A 16,167-nucleotide genomic window follows, 5' to 3' on the forward strand; every position below is an offset into this window, starting at 1 on the left:
AAAATATTTTGAAAATTCATTTTTTGAATTTAACCCTTCCATAGCAATGTTATGATAATCGTTTTACAAATGTTATTTTTCACTCCGTACCGGAAGTTACTATGTTGTTATTCTTGTTAAAAATAAGAGGGGTGATAGCTGACAAGTTAGAGACTGTTAATTAGTGTTGATGCTGCAGGAAGTGAAGAGTGTTTGATTTCAGAATGCAGACCTATGTACCTACGTTCTTGCCGTTCACCTTGCCTTTCACGCTCAATAGCGAAAAGGGGTTGACGATTTGTGCAATTTACCTAACAAGTAGTGCTGTCATACACGTATGTTACTCAGTCTAACTAAAGTCAACACTACTTAACGTTTGAAAGTTCTTTATATTGTATGACCCATACCAAATTAAGTAATTGAATATCCCAGCACGTTTGCAAGTAGAACAAAGTCGTAGGGAAAGAGTCGTGAGTATCGAAAACAGACTGTATATATATCACATAGTCTCACATTTCTATTGTTATCTACTTCCTGTGCATGTCGTGCTTTTAGGTGAAACTGTTATTTCGTTATCTGTCATAGAATATCTTAGTTTTTAATGTTTCAGAAGCTAAATAAATACTAAATAAGCTTTGGAGTATTGAAACATAACTATTATTGACGTTTTCCTATATGATTATACTCAGTTCATACTTTCATAGTTACTGCCAATCAGCATATAGGCTTTCAAAGAACAGTTTTAAGTGAAAGATGAAACATGTCATTCTATAGTCTTACTGTTTTTATATTATACTTGAAACTTCAGAAGTTTTGTTATATAGGTAATATTTCTTAACATTTTCCTTATGTTGCTTTTTAGGTGATTTAAAAATTACAAGTGGACTAAAAATCTATAGCAGTGTATCAATTATCAAGTCTTATACCGGTTGACTATATTATACCCATATAAAATTCTGTATGTATTTAAACCATGGTGAAATTACCCAACAATTAATTATATGTTAGACCATTTAAATTATAACCAACCAATATCAATAATACTAAGGTAACTCTATTTTTACAATATCTTTCCAATAATAAGATTTTTTGCATTCGTCATATTATTTACAAATCACGTTCTGTTAAAAAATATGTTCAAATGTCTTACATACAAAAAAAATTATATGTTACACTGTGCAAGGTTATATTATATTATTAGCTTGTTTAAGGAAAAATATCCATAGACTAAGTAAAACCAAAGATTATAAGTTATATTAAGTTATATATAAGTTATGTTAAGTTAGATTATAAGTTTTAGTTTATATTAAGACGAGTGCATTAAGTAACAAACTGCTGTAGAACACAAAAATACTATATATATATTATAAATTATATTAAATTATGTGGTTTTCAACTAAAAATTACATCATAAGATTATGATTGTTATTATGAAGAAATATTATATAGATTATGAATAAAACATTTTGATACGTACTTCTTTATTCCCTATTGTAGCATTTATGTGCCTTCTTAATGTTAGATAGAAAGTTATATTTGTCATTGTATTGATAAAACCTTCTCTGTTCAAGTAAAACAGTCACACGTAAGAGTGAATCCAAGTTCCAAATCTAGAAGCTTAGAAGTTGAACATGTTCATTGAAGCTCAAGCCTTATCTGAGATTAGAAGTCCAAACTATACAACACTCTCTGGAAAGAGGACTTTTCTTCTTTTACAATTCTCAAAATCTTCTCTTTCGTTTTTTATGATTCTATTACAATTTTGTATCAGTTAGTTGTTTTTTAAAGTATTTTACGAGCTAGTGATTAATGAATAGTCAGTAAAAAATATTTTTGATGTTTTTGAACAATAAATTTAGTTTATTAAATAAGAAATTCCAATTACTTTTGCATGTTGTGATACGTTCTCAGGTCTCCTCAACTGATGTACAGTTTGTTCAACATACACATAATATTTGTTCAATTACAACCTTTTATTAAATAAACGTAATCATGAAATTTATAATATGAGCAAATATGATAACAACAATAATAATGTTATATTGTTTATTATAAAAAGTACAATTTCTTCTTGGGGATTAAAAACTTATTTTAATAATTCCAGAAACAATTATTAATTTAGTTTTTCTTATTTTTTCTTAGAATGCTTTGTTTCTGATAGCATAATACCTTAACGTATCTTTATTGTCAGTAATGACTAAAAGATAAACACTCATAGCAGTCCATTCTAACCTAACACATATTCTAATATACATCATTCTATATTATGTTTATTTTTATATTGTTAAGATACGGAATTTTACCATACGGAATGTAATGAAACTATTTTACATTTTTTTAGTTTAAATCACAAAAAAATTTTGTGGGTGTTTTGTTTGTATAATTCATTCATTAGATTAAAAGAAGGATGAACAATATATTCCGAATCTGGATTACCCATTTGTTCATATTACACTGAAAGTACAATTTCTTACTGTCTGAGGTAAATGGATCTCCATAGGAGGTTTGTAGCTCCAACATCCGTCACGTTATCAGGGACAGTTGTGACTGATAAGGTATTGTGACGTCACAATGGGCTTTGTGTAACCGTCTACATTCACTCTCTACATTTATTCCAAATATACTTTAGGCTATAATTTCAAAAAAATAATCAATTTTATAGAATTTTTTAACACAAAAAGGCTTACAGCACACACATTTACTCTAATTTCTCATTAATTTTCTTGGTAACTATATTAGTGCTTCATACCTACGACTATGCTGACGCAAGATATTTCCCCTTACATGCCCTCAATTAGTGATTTAAAAAGTTATAGATGTAAAAATTAACTTAATATGAATACATGCTTTGACAAACTTTAAAATAAAATCATTAGCTTAATGGATATATATTATCAAAGATTAAATCAGTGCAACTAGGAATTACCCATTGTATTCCCTTATAGTAATGTAATTCCTTTATAGTTATCCTCCTTCAGAACAACACAAAAACAAAATACTCAACTAAAAAAACATTTTAACAATTCAAATTGAGAATATTTTTAGTGCTAATCCGTTAGTGGGGGATTTATTCCAGTGCTAAAGCATGAGGCTTCGGTTACCGCGGTGCTGGGCTAAAATCCCGCCAATCAATAATGGAATTTATATATAAAATAACGTCATTACAATATCCTTATCTTATGTAATGTATAAATAAAGCGGTACCGAGCAAGAGCCTTGTGTTGTAGGACAAGAATGTTTGCCTAAAAACAAATTAAAATATTGTAAACAAGGTTAGTTCAACTTATTGAAAGGTGTGAAAGTAGTTCCGTTAAGGAATGTATGACAGTGATTGCATATCGGATGTTGTAACAATTTATACTTTCATTGACATAAAACATTTAATTCTCTCGGACCGCCAATTACATATTCATATTCAACAGTTAAGTCACGGACTCAATTTGGCCAAGCTTCCAACTCTTCTGGAAGTGAAAACATGTCTGAAACGGTTACTTCTTCATTGTGAATTCATAATTCTGGCTAAATCTAGACCGTAAAATAACGTAATCGTGCATGATGAAATAGTGAAAAATGTTATATAATTTATGTGTTAACGTATTTTTCATGATTAAACTCCTATTGGTACAACATAAGAACATTTACTTTACAATAAATACTGTAACAGGTTTACTTAACGAAGTAGTATGTATATATATATATAAAGGGTGTCCCAATAAGAACGCCGGATATGAAATGTTAATGAACCATATATTTTCACGCTAAATTTACAATATGAAACATGAATCTTAAAGCATAGTATCTCCGATTAGTGATATAATATTATGTCTCGTAAGTGTCCACCTGCTGCCTGCTGACGAGCCCGACATCTCTTGACAAAGTTTTCCATCACTTTTTCACACACTTCCTGTTGAATGACACGATCAATTTCCTCCTTCAGGTCTTGGATTGTTTGAGGATTATTGGCGAAAACATGTGACTTTAAACATCCCCAAAGAAAGTAGTCACACTGTGTTGAATCGCACGATCTTGCTTAAATGGCGATGCAGCGATGTGTGCTTCATCGCTGAACAGCAAAGTTTTTGTTAATTATGACATATTGATTGCCAACCACCCAGTTTACAAAATCAAGCCGTTTTACGGGATCTCTTGGCTTGATCTCTTGTGCGAGTTGAATTTTGTAAGGGCGCATGTGAAGGTCTTTTACCAAAATTCTTTGTACTGTGCTCCGAGCTAGGCCTAACTGCTGACTACGCCGACGAATCGATGTTCTTGCGTTGTCCTCTACACTATCATATTCAGCCTCAATATTTTCAAGGGAGCGACCTGCCCGACTGCGCAATGTCAAAAACTGAGCATATTTTTTCGAACTTAGAAATTAATCTTCGGACAGATGACTCATTTGGTGTATTGACCCGGCCGAAAATAACGCGTATCTTCCCACCGTTGCAGCGAAACGTTCCCCGTACTTGTAGTGCACTTTAACTATGACCAAGCGTTGATCCGTCGTGTAGCGATTCATGACTACAAATGGGACCTAATACTGATAACATAGCTGATAATTTGGGAATTCCTATCGAAATACATATAAGGATAATACGCTCTTGAAATCCGGCGTTCTTACTGGGACACCCTTTATAATGGTTTAGTTGTTAGTTGGTTAGTTCATAATTATTGTAGATTTTTAGGTGTTAGTTCATATGAAAGACGTGTTTCAAACATCAATTATTATTGCTTTATTGTCTTTTGCATAATATTATACCACATCATGGATATCTCCCATATGAAGGAGGATAATTTAAAATAGATTCTTTTATTGTGTATTAGCATTGACTATTGAGTCAAAGGTATTAGTTAGTAGTGTGGAAAAATTTATGATTTTTACAAAAATTTATGCTTGCGAAAAAGTGATTGATGATGTAATTCACTGTTAACCACAAAAAAAAACTATAATATTTCCACTAATGTCAAGGATTGAACGATGGAATTCATCCAGTTCTCAAGTCGTTAAAATGTCTTCATTTCTTTTACTTCAAACCTATCGCACATTTTCTTCCACTTACGTTTCCTGAATACATATCCTGAAAAAAATATACTATGAATTATATAGCATATTTACATAGTCTTAGTATTTCTTATTGAGCGATAAGACTAAACTTCAATTCGATCATTTGTTTTATGTCATTTTTAATGTTCATCGTTTCAAGGTATATGGTAAACATTTTCCAGTACTTATTTTAAAAACTAATATCTACTTTTGTCCAAAATCAGTTACTGTAGTAGCTTATTTGCAATTTATATCAACACTGTAATGCTAACGAGCATTTCATGCGATAATTTATACCGTAAACCATTAATGATACCCTAAAACCGGTTAAGTTAACTTAAAAATGGTACAGACAACGAGGTCTACCTTAGTAAGAGTTCTAACAAAAGATGGCTTATTTGAATGTCAACAAGTTTAACAATCATTTTCTATAGTTATAATTCGTATTCGTGGTACCGTTATATTATTGAAACATATGTGGTAAAAGTAAAAATGGACGGTTTAATGTTTTTTTTTAAATTTTGAATATTTATCAATGATGAAAAGGGAATTTTCGGACTTTTGAAAATGATACTAAGTTGACGTGTGAAGGAGTTATGAGGAACTTAAACGTTTAAGCCGCTCAAGTCTGTGTAAGGCGTCGCTGACAGCTCCATAAATATCGGCTGCAGCGATTGTTTTGTAGAGCAATAAATAACTTCTCGTCTTCAGACTGACTCCCTGATGACTTAGTATAGCATTAAAAACTATAGAGGCGAACTCTACAGGTGAATGAATAGATTTAATCATATTTTCTTCATGATATTTTTTTGTGTTTAATACACCCACTGCAAGTGCTTTAAATATCGATCAAACTTAAACAACTTGTTGATAAATTAGCTTTAAATTTGACCAAAAAAGTCATCTCGATGAAATGTGTTTGGCCGAACTTTATCATGTATGATCAACTTTGACCGTCGATGATCAGATGTAATCAAGTTTTGGTCAAACATGTTCAAACATTAATAGGGGTAGGCTACGTATTAGTATTGCACTATTAAGCCATATTTTGTAAAAATGGTTGTAGTTTTATAGTTTCAGTCATGTTTGTGAGATTGATAGAGTGGATTGAGAATCATATATAAATTAATAATTTTTAAACCTCAGTATACTTAACACGAGTAGATTCAAAACCTAATGTTTTAGATCTTTTAGGGAAGAATCCCTAACAAAAGTATGAAGATAACAGAAAATATAAATACGGTTTGTGAGCAAAACAATGAGAAAAATTCATAAAAAAATAAAAATTTAACCGAATCTATGATACAAAAAACAGTAGGGAAACATTGAATTGATCAGCAAAAAATCCGAAATCAGCCATTAAATATAGTTTTCCAACATCAATATTGGCATTATGGTAGACTAAATAAAGCGGATGGATAAGATAAAGTGCAAAGTATTCGACTCTGAGGTACTCAGTTGTTGCTAATTGGTGCAGACATTTACTCATATTGTTATATAAACAAAATGCCAAACGTTTCAGTTTCCAATTGAAGTTCCGTCTGATCGTAAATATTTTGGTGAAAGATTAGGATATCTGTTAAAATAATAAAAAATGTTCTTTTATATTGAATCCAACAACTGTTTTACAATTTAATACAAACTCAAGTCTAGCGATATTATAACTTTTGTTTACATGGTAGGTATTATGCCGGAGATGGTTAAGGCACGGCCCACTAGCTATTCAATACAAACTCTGGCGTAAACATCCATAAATGGGAAATGTTCACAGAATTCTAACATATTTAAATATTATTATCGCAATATTAATTTTAATACTGGGTCTAGATTATTTTTCATGAAATTATACGGTTTTAATCTTGAATGTCATAAATATTGCACATAGGATGTGTATGTTAAGTAAATTTGTTAAAAAAAGTGTTGTAAATTAGTAACGTGGAGAATCTATTTTTTTTTTGGACTTAAAGGTAAGATTTTGGTAAAAGAAGGATGGGTTTGCAGTCATTATGTTAGAATAACATATTTACAATATTTTCACTTGTAGTAAAATATTTTTGTATAAACATTGCTTCCACAATGTAAGTGGTGTTTCTCAGATATTCCCCCTAGGGATTTCCCAGCCAATGATTGATAAAACCATTCCCTGGTCCGAACGTGTGAGAACTGCAAAAAGCGTCTAAAGCTGTGGTGTGAACCCTGCATACAAATACAGCATTCATAATGGCCCTCGGGCATGTCTTTCCATCTTTAATATTATTTCAATTCAATGGTGTTTAGGCTCGTCGTGCAGGCTTGTATGTTGTATTATATGAACAAATTTAATTGAATTCCAAACTAGTTTAAATATACGAAATTCACAAAAATGTGTTTTATATATTTCCCCGTATATGTTAAAACTAACCTAAATGTCGTAATTGTTTTTGAGACTAATAAGTGATAGTTTCAAATGTAAAAACATTTTGGATTTTTTTTATTGATAACACTTCATCTTTTAATGTTTAGGAAAAAGAGTTTATTTATTGCTGCTAGTTTTAGTTATGAAAGATTGTTTTGACGTAGCTTATAAGAAAAAAAAAACTATTACAAAAGCCAACGAAAAAAATATAAACACGGATCCTCATTCATCATTTTTATATTATTAAGATACAGTAGACCTATATTGTTTTCTGCTAAGATCAATCAGTTGTAAGTGTGCGGTTGATTCAGGACCGACATAAACAAAACCACAAGGACATGGCAATACAAAACTGTTAAGATGTTGTAGCTTAAACATATTTGAACAAGTTTCCATTCAAACTGAAATATAAATAACCCTAAAAGTTTTACACACACAAGAGGTCTAAAGTAACTCCTGTCATGAGGAGAAAGTGAGATGTAGAATGTTATACAAGATCATTTAAATATTCCGATTCGTGTGATTTTTTCATTCGGACTGAAATATTACGTGCACGTGACGCCCCGGGGAATCGCTTATTTATTTATTCCGAGAAGTGGGAGAACATATCACTTTTTTGCGGATGAAATTGCAGAATAGATTTTGACACCAGGACTGCATATTTGTCGAGAGTCATGAAAATGTTTCCTGACCCTAAACTGGGCCTTTGCCCCAAATGAAATCCATGAGTTGGTAATTTATAAGTGTTTATTTAAATAAATTGTGGTTAATTATTTTCTTATTGAAGTAGGTCAAGTATTTTTTTAAGAGTCTAACGTTAAAACATATAACAACTAAAATAACCTAATTAAAAATAAAATAGAGGGCTAAATCAAAATATCCAAACCAACGAAAAAAGTCATTGTATTATTTGTAATTTTTATCTTTGCTTAGTATTTAATGTTCAAAACCCATTGAATAGTGAATCAAAATTGTATTGATGAAAAACCGTTAGATATTATGTTAAGTGTAAGATTTTTTTAGTAATAGCATTGACTTTTGGATGCTGAAGTTACCATCCTATCTCAATTAATAGTAGTTATATATGTTTTCATTGAAAATTAAACATAGTTTAATGAGGAACACAATGGGTTCACTTACGTTTAAAAAAATATTTTTACCTTTAGGGTTTGTTGCTGTCATAGTTGTTTTGATATAAGATACTAACGTTTGTTGGCCTATTACATTTATCTATTATTTTGGCTTGGTAAACAGTTCAGTCATTCGTCAGAAATTGGAATTTAACAACAGCGCACTCATTCGGAGACAAAATTAAACTGCGGATACATTGATTAGTAACATTGATTTAACATTGAAAAGGAATATCTAGTTCTATCCATATTCAATGGTTAAAACTATTAATAGTATAAAAGTGTAGCTCATTTTAACATTAATAAATAACTTCTTGATCAGCATTGTACATGTAATTAAATTTAACATTTAACATTAATACAAATATTATTAAGTTTGATTTAACATAGAATGACATTTTAGGTTTTATTTATTGACACGATTCCCCTAGACAATTTTCTAGAAATAAAACTAGAAAATTAATTAATTTATTCCATGAAAGTTAATTGATTAGTGTTGTGTCTAGCAAGATTAAAGTAAACAAATTGAATTTTTAACCAAATTATTCTGTATATTATTAGCACATAATTGGTAACACATATGTAGTATTAATAGGAAACATATGTAAATACACCCGGAGATATAATTAGGTTGTAATTATATTGACAATACCAATTACTCTATATTGGTTTATTACAATCGTGCTTACATTATGTGAAATATCGACGAACTAATACAGTAAGGAAAAATATTTTCCTTTAATCTTTAGGCTGATATGTGATAACCACTTTGGAAATCTGTATAAAGATAAATATTTACTCAATATAAACTGATAAGCTAAACGGTAAAAATCGATCTAAAGTATCATTAAAATTAATCTGGAAACCCTATTGCATACTAATAATAACATTTAATTTTTTTTTTGTAGTGTACTATTGATACTAAATCTTGAATAAAGACAAAATATAATGTCTATATTTGACTTCTATTCCATACTTATAAAGGTTTTTGTTAATAAACTGGATGTGGAAGAAGATTACCTATAGATGTTTTTAGATCGGAGGTAGCTGGTTCTACGATTTCTTGGTTTGGCATTTTTTCTGGAGGCTCGAGGCTTAATAAAGCTCATAAATGATATAACTAATTACTTACTACACTATTATACTAATTAGCTACTTTCCTTTGAGTAACTTGCACTACTTCTTTCGACTAGCTTGATATACTTTATCGAGTTAAGTCTAAGATACACTTTCGATTTTTGAGAAAAGACTTTAAAACTCTTTCCTCTTAAACATTTTACTATTACAAAATAATTAAATCATATCGTCTTTAATATCGATATACAGTATATAAAATGTATATGATATAGGAAGAATGTACAACTCTTACAGTTACAAAGTTCTAATGGATTAAAGGGATTCAATCTCCCCAGGTTAAGATAAACTAGAGGTGAAACTTGACAAAGTGATGAGGTTTATGAGGCAAGCTGTGTTATTTTCATCACAACCATGGGGAGTACCCGAAGCAGTAGTACTATCTTTTACAGTATTTTGTTTATTTGTTTCAAAATAAATGTTAAATCATTTAACAGGTGGGCTTTTAAATCGCACGTAAGACAAGACATTTAATTTCAAACTATTTTGAGACAGACAAATCCAACGATAATTTATACCAAAGAGTAACCTTTAGGCAAGTTCTTATACCTTCGTGGTGTTGTGTTTTTGCTGTTTAGCGAAGTTTAAGATAATTTGGGAATGATCTATTTGCAATACAGAGGGGTTCAGCTTTTACGTATCTTTTAAGTACTCCCCCCTGCTCTTGATATTTAGGATAATTCCTAAAGAATAATAAGTTTACTATCTGATTAAAACCATTAGTGTACAGACAATCAGTCTCTTGGAAAGACTCCTTTAGAGAATTGATTAGGGTAATTATACTTTCTTACATGCGTTCAAAACGTACTCAATTGAACGATTGATCAATTGATTTACGAAATGATCTAAACTTCATCAATAAATTTTTTCTACAATAAGTACGTACGAAATATAATATTATACGACCTCACTATACTTACTACATGATATATTTTTAGGACTTAACAATCTCAAACGTTTGTATATTAGAGTAAATAAAGACCAAACATTGCAAACAGCCAAGCCGTGCAAAGATGGATCAAACAATTTTATTATTAAATACTCGTACTACGCACAATCAAATTCAATCATAAATTACAACATCAATTATCTTAATTATGTGGACGAAACGCGTGTTGATAAATAATTGTGTATTTTGTCACACAATGAAGAGAAAATGTTATTAAATTACTGTAACTTACATCATTTAATTTGAATTCCAGTTCCAACAACCACAGCCAAAAGTTGGCACAATGAAGTTGCTTACAATAGTGCAGGAAATTGAAAGGCGGTTCAAAAGGGCTTTGGTAAATCTGACATTACTTGGTGGCACTTTGAAACAAGTATAATTGCTTGATCTACAGCAAAACAGATCATACAATTTTGCAAATTAATCTTGTATTCATAAATCCTGTGACTGAAAATCTATTATTGCTGCACTCTAAGTTTAGAACAAAGGTAATATATTATTTTTAAAAATCAACCAAAATGAAGTAGTCTATCGATAAAGTCGCTTTTTGTAACCTGTTATTGATAATTTTCAGCAGATTTTTTAATACTATTCTTTACTTTATACTCCTGGAATGAATTTTTTTCAATTATTCATATATTATGAAACTGCAGTAAAATGTTTTCTTTTTTTCAAAATTAGTGATAAGTAAACTTAATACAGAATATTAGCCGTATTGTGTTTACATTTGGTAACAAGCATATTATTCTTTTTGGTTAAGTAGTCATATCACTCGATAGCAAATTTAATTTTTGACATTAATAACGTATTATGGTCTGACTATATACTGTGGAATTGTAATTGTACAGGGATTTGACTGAATTTCAATTGCTCGCTTAACATGTTCTAAGTACTAATGTAGAGTTTCTACACAGCTTAAATTACTTATAAACTGTTTTAATTATTACCAAGAACAGTTAAATGTTAAAGTATTAATTTTATTAATTTGTGGATGACGAAGGTTTTACGATACAAATGGCTTGAGTTATAGTCACATGAATATCAAACAAAGAACATGCCAAGTTGTCACGTCAACAGCCGTGTATCATTCTAAATGTTCGCCGATGATCACTCATCACTAACTTCTTTCTGAACTCCATTCCTCACTATTCAACATAATTTGTGCTCTGTAAGCTAGGGAGAATGATTATATAGTTGTTTTTGTTTTTTTCTAGAACGCTAGTTACGGTCCCGGAACTGTTTTTCACATTACTTCAGGCTAGACCTAGGGGTTGTGGCATTATCACTTAGATAAAATCCATTGGTGACTTGGCGGGATTTGAACCCGGGACCTCAGGGACCGAAGTCCCGTGCTCTAACCACTAGATCAGCACTCTCCCCCTGTTTGACTATAGTAATCATAGCCAGTATGACCTTAGACAATGGTACACCTAATTCTTTCCTTTCAGTAGACAAACCATATAAACTAACTTGTTTAAAAATGGAAAAATATATATTTTGGTAATTTTGTATGTTGCCATTGACTATTGTAAATATTGTGAACTTGATGGAGAAAATAAAATATCCTTCTGATAACTTAGCCACCAATAATCAAGATATAAAGTATTCGGTATTGAAAGGGCGTCATAAAAATATCTGCCTGGATAAAATAGGGAAATAGGCCTAAGTGATTGTATTCGTTTACCAAGATTACTGATATCTTGATAAATTACCTGGTTCAGTACACTGTTGTAAGTTAATAGCTTTCTTAGCCTATGTTGAAGTCAATGCGTGTCTAATTTATGTATGTAAAACACAATATTTACGTACGTTAATTTTTTATATTTTGATGATTTTACGGTCTAAATAAAACATACCTATTTTAAGGGTGCATAAACTAACGAATAAATATTTATAATTTAAATACAAAAATACAAAACCATTTCCTTTTTAGTGGTTTCAAATTTCAACTCACAGGTTCTCTAAGGAGTTCTTATTCAGAACCCAGAAGGAGAACTGCAGACTGCTGACAGGAGCTGACAGGACCAAAACTGACAATTAGTGTTGATGCTTTAGGAAGATACTTGTGTTTGTTTTCAGACTACAGACATAGTATTTTGATAGCGTCGTAGTTGTTTGCGAATGATAGAGGTAGGTAATTAAAACAGTTAAGTTTTACCGTGTAAAATGAAGTATGATAAACATTTATAACAGTCAATTACATTCAGATCAATTATACTAAAGGCTTTAAATGCCTTTGTGCAGTATAAACCATAACACTCGTTTGCAAGTAGGACAAAGTCGTAGTCAGTGAAGGGCTGTGAGTCTCGACCACACACTGTATGTCTCACAATATTGTGATGTCATACTTCCTGTGTACATGACGTGCTTTTAGGTCAAACTAGTTTATTATCTATTACAGTATATACTCCTTTATATTGTTTTAGAAAATAACCATACAAATTACAGCTTCAGCATCCGTTTCATATAAGTGTTGTTATTTGTTAAATTTGGGTATAGTATCTAGATAATCGGCTCGAATTGCAATTACTGCCAAACTGACTAACGTTTTTAAAGAAACGTTAGGTAAAACAGTCACACATAAGAGGTAAACCTACATTCCAAAACTTGAAGCTTAGAAGTTTAACACGTTCAATGAAGCTGACGCCTTATCTAAGATTAGAAGTCCAAACTATACAAAGCTCTCAGAAAGGAGGATTTCTCTTCTTTTTCAACTTTCTAAACCTTAAATATATTTTATAAAACGTTTGTTTTAATAATACATTTGTTATTACTTAAATTGACTGTATTACATTTTCAAAAGGGTTTAACCAAGTAATTATTCATGAATGATTGGAATACATTTATGAATAATTGATGAAAACATATATTTCGTTTCTCATAATATAAACCTAGTAATATTAAATTGAGCCTATGCATGAGGCTTATCAAATTAACGATGTTCATTGAATAAATTAATTTATAAAAACAGTCGGAAAAAAATCTATGCATATGCTTTGCACGAACTATGAACGAATGGTTGTAAGATCATGTTCATAAAGCATGTAAAAATTGTATACGATCAATTTATAAATCCTTCAAAAATAAACCCATTTGTTTATTAAATTTTAAACGGTGCCGTATGACTTTAAGAGCATAAAATGTCTAATCACACTTATGTACCATGTTAAAATGTATTACAATACAAAAAATAGTTCTCGTAATCGTCAAAATAATTTCCGTAATTAATTACTGCAGATGTCACAATATGATAATCTCAGACAGTATTGAGAGAGTCTTGTTCTGCGTCAATACAGATCCGATTCAGAACATATATGAATAATAAACAGCTCATCTACAGGATATCATAAATGCTGGTTCTAAAGCTGATATATTGATCAACTTATGTGTGTCAAAATTCATGTATTATAATTATTTGAAGGTAATATTACTGAAACCCACGAAATAAAACTTAAGCTTTTAGTTAATAAACATTGGTATTGGTATCCACTATATTACGCTATAACGACTACAGGGTATAATTCTTCTAGATTATTATTATAGATGGTTTGCGAGCTCCATACCAAATTTAATCAAAATCGGACTTAAATAGCTCGAGTTATCTTGTTCAAAAACATATATACAATTGTTTAACTATTTGAAAGCAGTCTTTTTGCATCTGGGATCTCCAAGTGAAAAACGTAAATCGGTCTCTCGCCTAGATCTTACCGTGCTACTTGCGGCAATTGTATATTCCCTATAGAGACAGCCTTCCCATACAGTAACAACCTCATACACCTTAATTAGTAAATTTTTCTAGCAAAGTAAAATATGCACGCATAAGTCACATGGGCATTTATTTTTATGTGTATGTATAAATTTGAAATAGTCCATTTTCTTTACTTAGACGAATCTAAAAAATACAATTTTCATGCAAATGGCAAATTAACAACAATCCATAGCTAACTGTTTAACTCATTAGCTACCAACTATACTCATCCCTCAGTTACAGTGTGACGGACGGTAGGGAACGTGTTAAGGCATGTGCCTTTAATAAAGGTGTAAAAAAAATAAATCTCACCTTACTAATATTATTGTTTATTATCATTTAATGTTTAATTTAATATTCGTTAAGGTTTTCACCTATTTTTTGTGACATGACCATGGTTGTAGTGCCTAACTACTTACCTGTATTTAAATCTTTATTTAACAGATGATATTTATTTGTTTACTAATTCATTCAATTATTAGTGTTCACTTTATATTTTTAATAAATATACATATTTTTACTCTTGTCTAGCATTTGTGAATTTACAACATCATTTGGTGACCCCGACGTGATTCGAAATGTCAAACGGAGAACAATCAGTAGACAGAATTCAAGTCAAGATCCCTCCTTTCTGGCACTCAGATCCAGAATTGTGGTTTGCTCAAACTGAAACCCAGTTTTCTCTAGCGGGGATCACGGTCGACGAAACTAAGTTCTATTACGTCTGCGGTAACCTAGATGCAAAATACGCAGCGGAAGTGAGGGATATCCTCACCAACCCTCCAGCAGAAGAAAAGTACATCAAGTTAAAAAAAGAACTTATAAAACGGTTTACCTTGACCCAGGAACAGAAGACGAAACAACTTTTGGAACGAGAAGAGTTAGGTGATCGGACACCATCACAGTTCCTGAGGCACATGCGTACCTTAGCCGGAACCATGATACCTGATCCACTACTGAGGTTTCAATGGCTTAGCCGTCTTCCTTCAGCAACACAAGCCATCTTGGTAACACAAAAGGCTGCAGACCTCGATACACTGGCGGAGCTTGCGGATGCTGCCCATGAAGTCAGTCCTCACCATCAAGTATCGGAGGCGTCCTTATCAGCTCCCTCGATGGAAGAAATGATGGAACGCTTTACAACCACGTTGACATCAAATATTAGAGAAATAACAGACAAATTTCAACAAGAAATAGCAGGAATAAAAGAAGACATGAGACGTCCAAATTTCCACAAGACATCAGACACATATCCACGTAGACAATCATGGCATCGATTTGATCATCATGACATCTGTTGGTATCACTGGCGGTTCGGCGACGCAGCAACAAAGTGCACCGACCCTTGCAGATTCAAAGGAAGCAGATCGGGAAACGACCCAGGGAGTCTCTAATGGCGACAAGCGACTCCGACCTCACATGTTCCCGTCGCCTATTTGTCACCGATAAGGTAACCAAACAACAATTTCTAGTTGACACGGGAGCTGATGTATGCGTCTACCCTCGTAATATGTTAGATAAAAAAAGACCCAAGACTGACTATACCCTATATGCAGCTAATAATACTGAAATTACGACATATGGTCTTGTATCTTTGCCTTTAGACTTTGGTCTACGCCGCTCATTTGTTTGGCGTTTCATCGTAGCTGATGTATCCAAACCAATAATAGGGGTAGACTTTCTACACCATTATGATCTGCTTGTTGATGTACGACGTCAATGTTTAGTTGACCAGTCAACTTCATTTTTTTCCAAAGGTCAGACTCCTTCAGTTCATTTAGTGAGTAG

The 16,167-nt window shown here is 31.6% G+C and overlaps 1 protein-coding gene across 1 annotated transcript; it reads left to right on the forward strand.

Moving 5' to 3' along the window:
* Nucleotides 1-14,957: 14,957 nt before the first annotated feature.
* LOC128995625 (uncharacterized) lies at nt 14,958-15,773 on the forward strand. The gene has a single exon (XM_054420643.1). The coding sequence runs from the start codon at nt 14,958-14,960 to the stop codon at nt 15,771-15,773; it is 816 nt and encodes a 271-aa protein (XP_054276618.1).
* The last annotated feature ends 394 nt before the right edge of the window (nt 15,774-16,167 follow it).

The sequence above is a fragment of the Macrosteles quadrilineatus genome, unplaced genomic scaffold (genome assembly GCF_028750875.1).
Source record: "Macrosteles quadrilineatus isolate MER2022 unplaced genomic scaffold, UCM_ALF_1.0 Scaffold_5__1_contigs__length_97177068, whole genome shotgun sequence".
Lineage (NCBI taxonomy): Eukaryota > Metazoa > Arthropoda > Insecta > Hemiptera > Cicadellidae > Macrosteles > Macrosteles quadrilineatus.

Bases quoted from the DNA above. Each gene is read 5' to 3' on its own strand.
- LOC128995625 (XM_054420643.1), top strand. From the start codon at position 14,958: ATGTCAAACGGAGAACAATCAGTAGACAGAATTCAAGTCAAGATCCCT.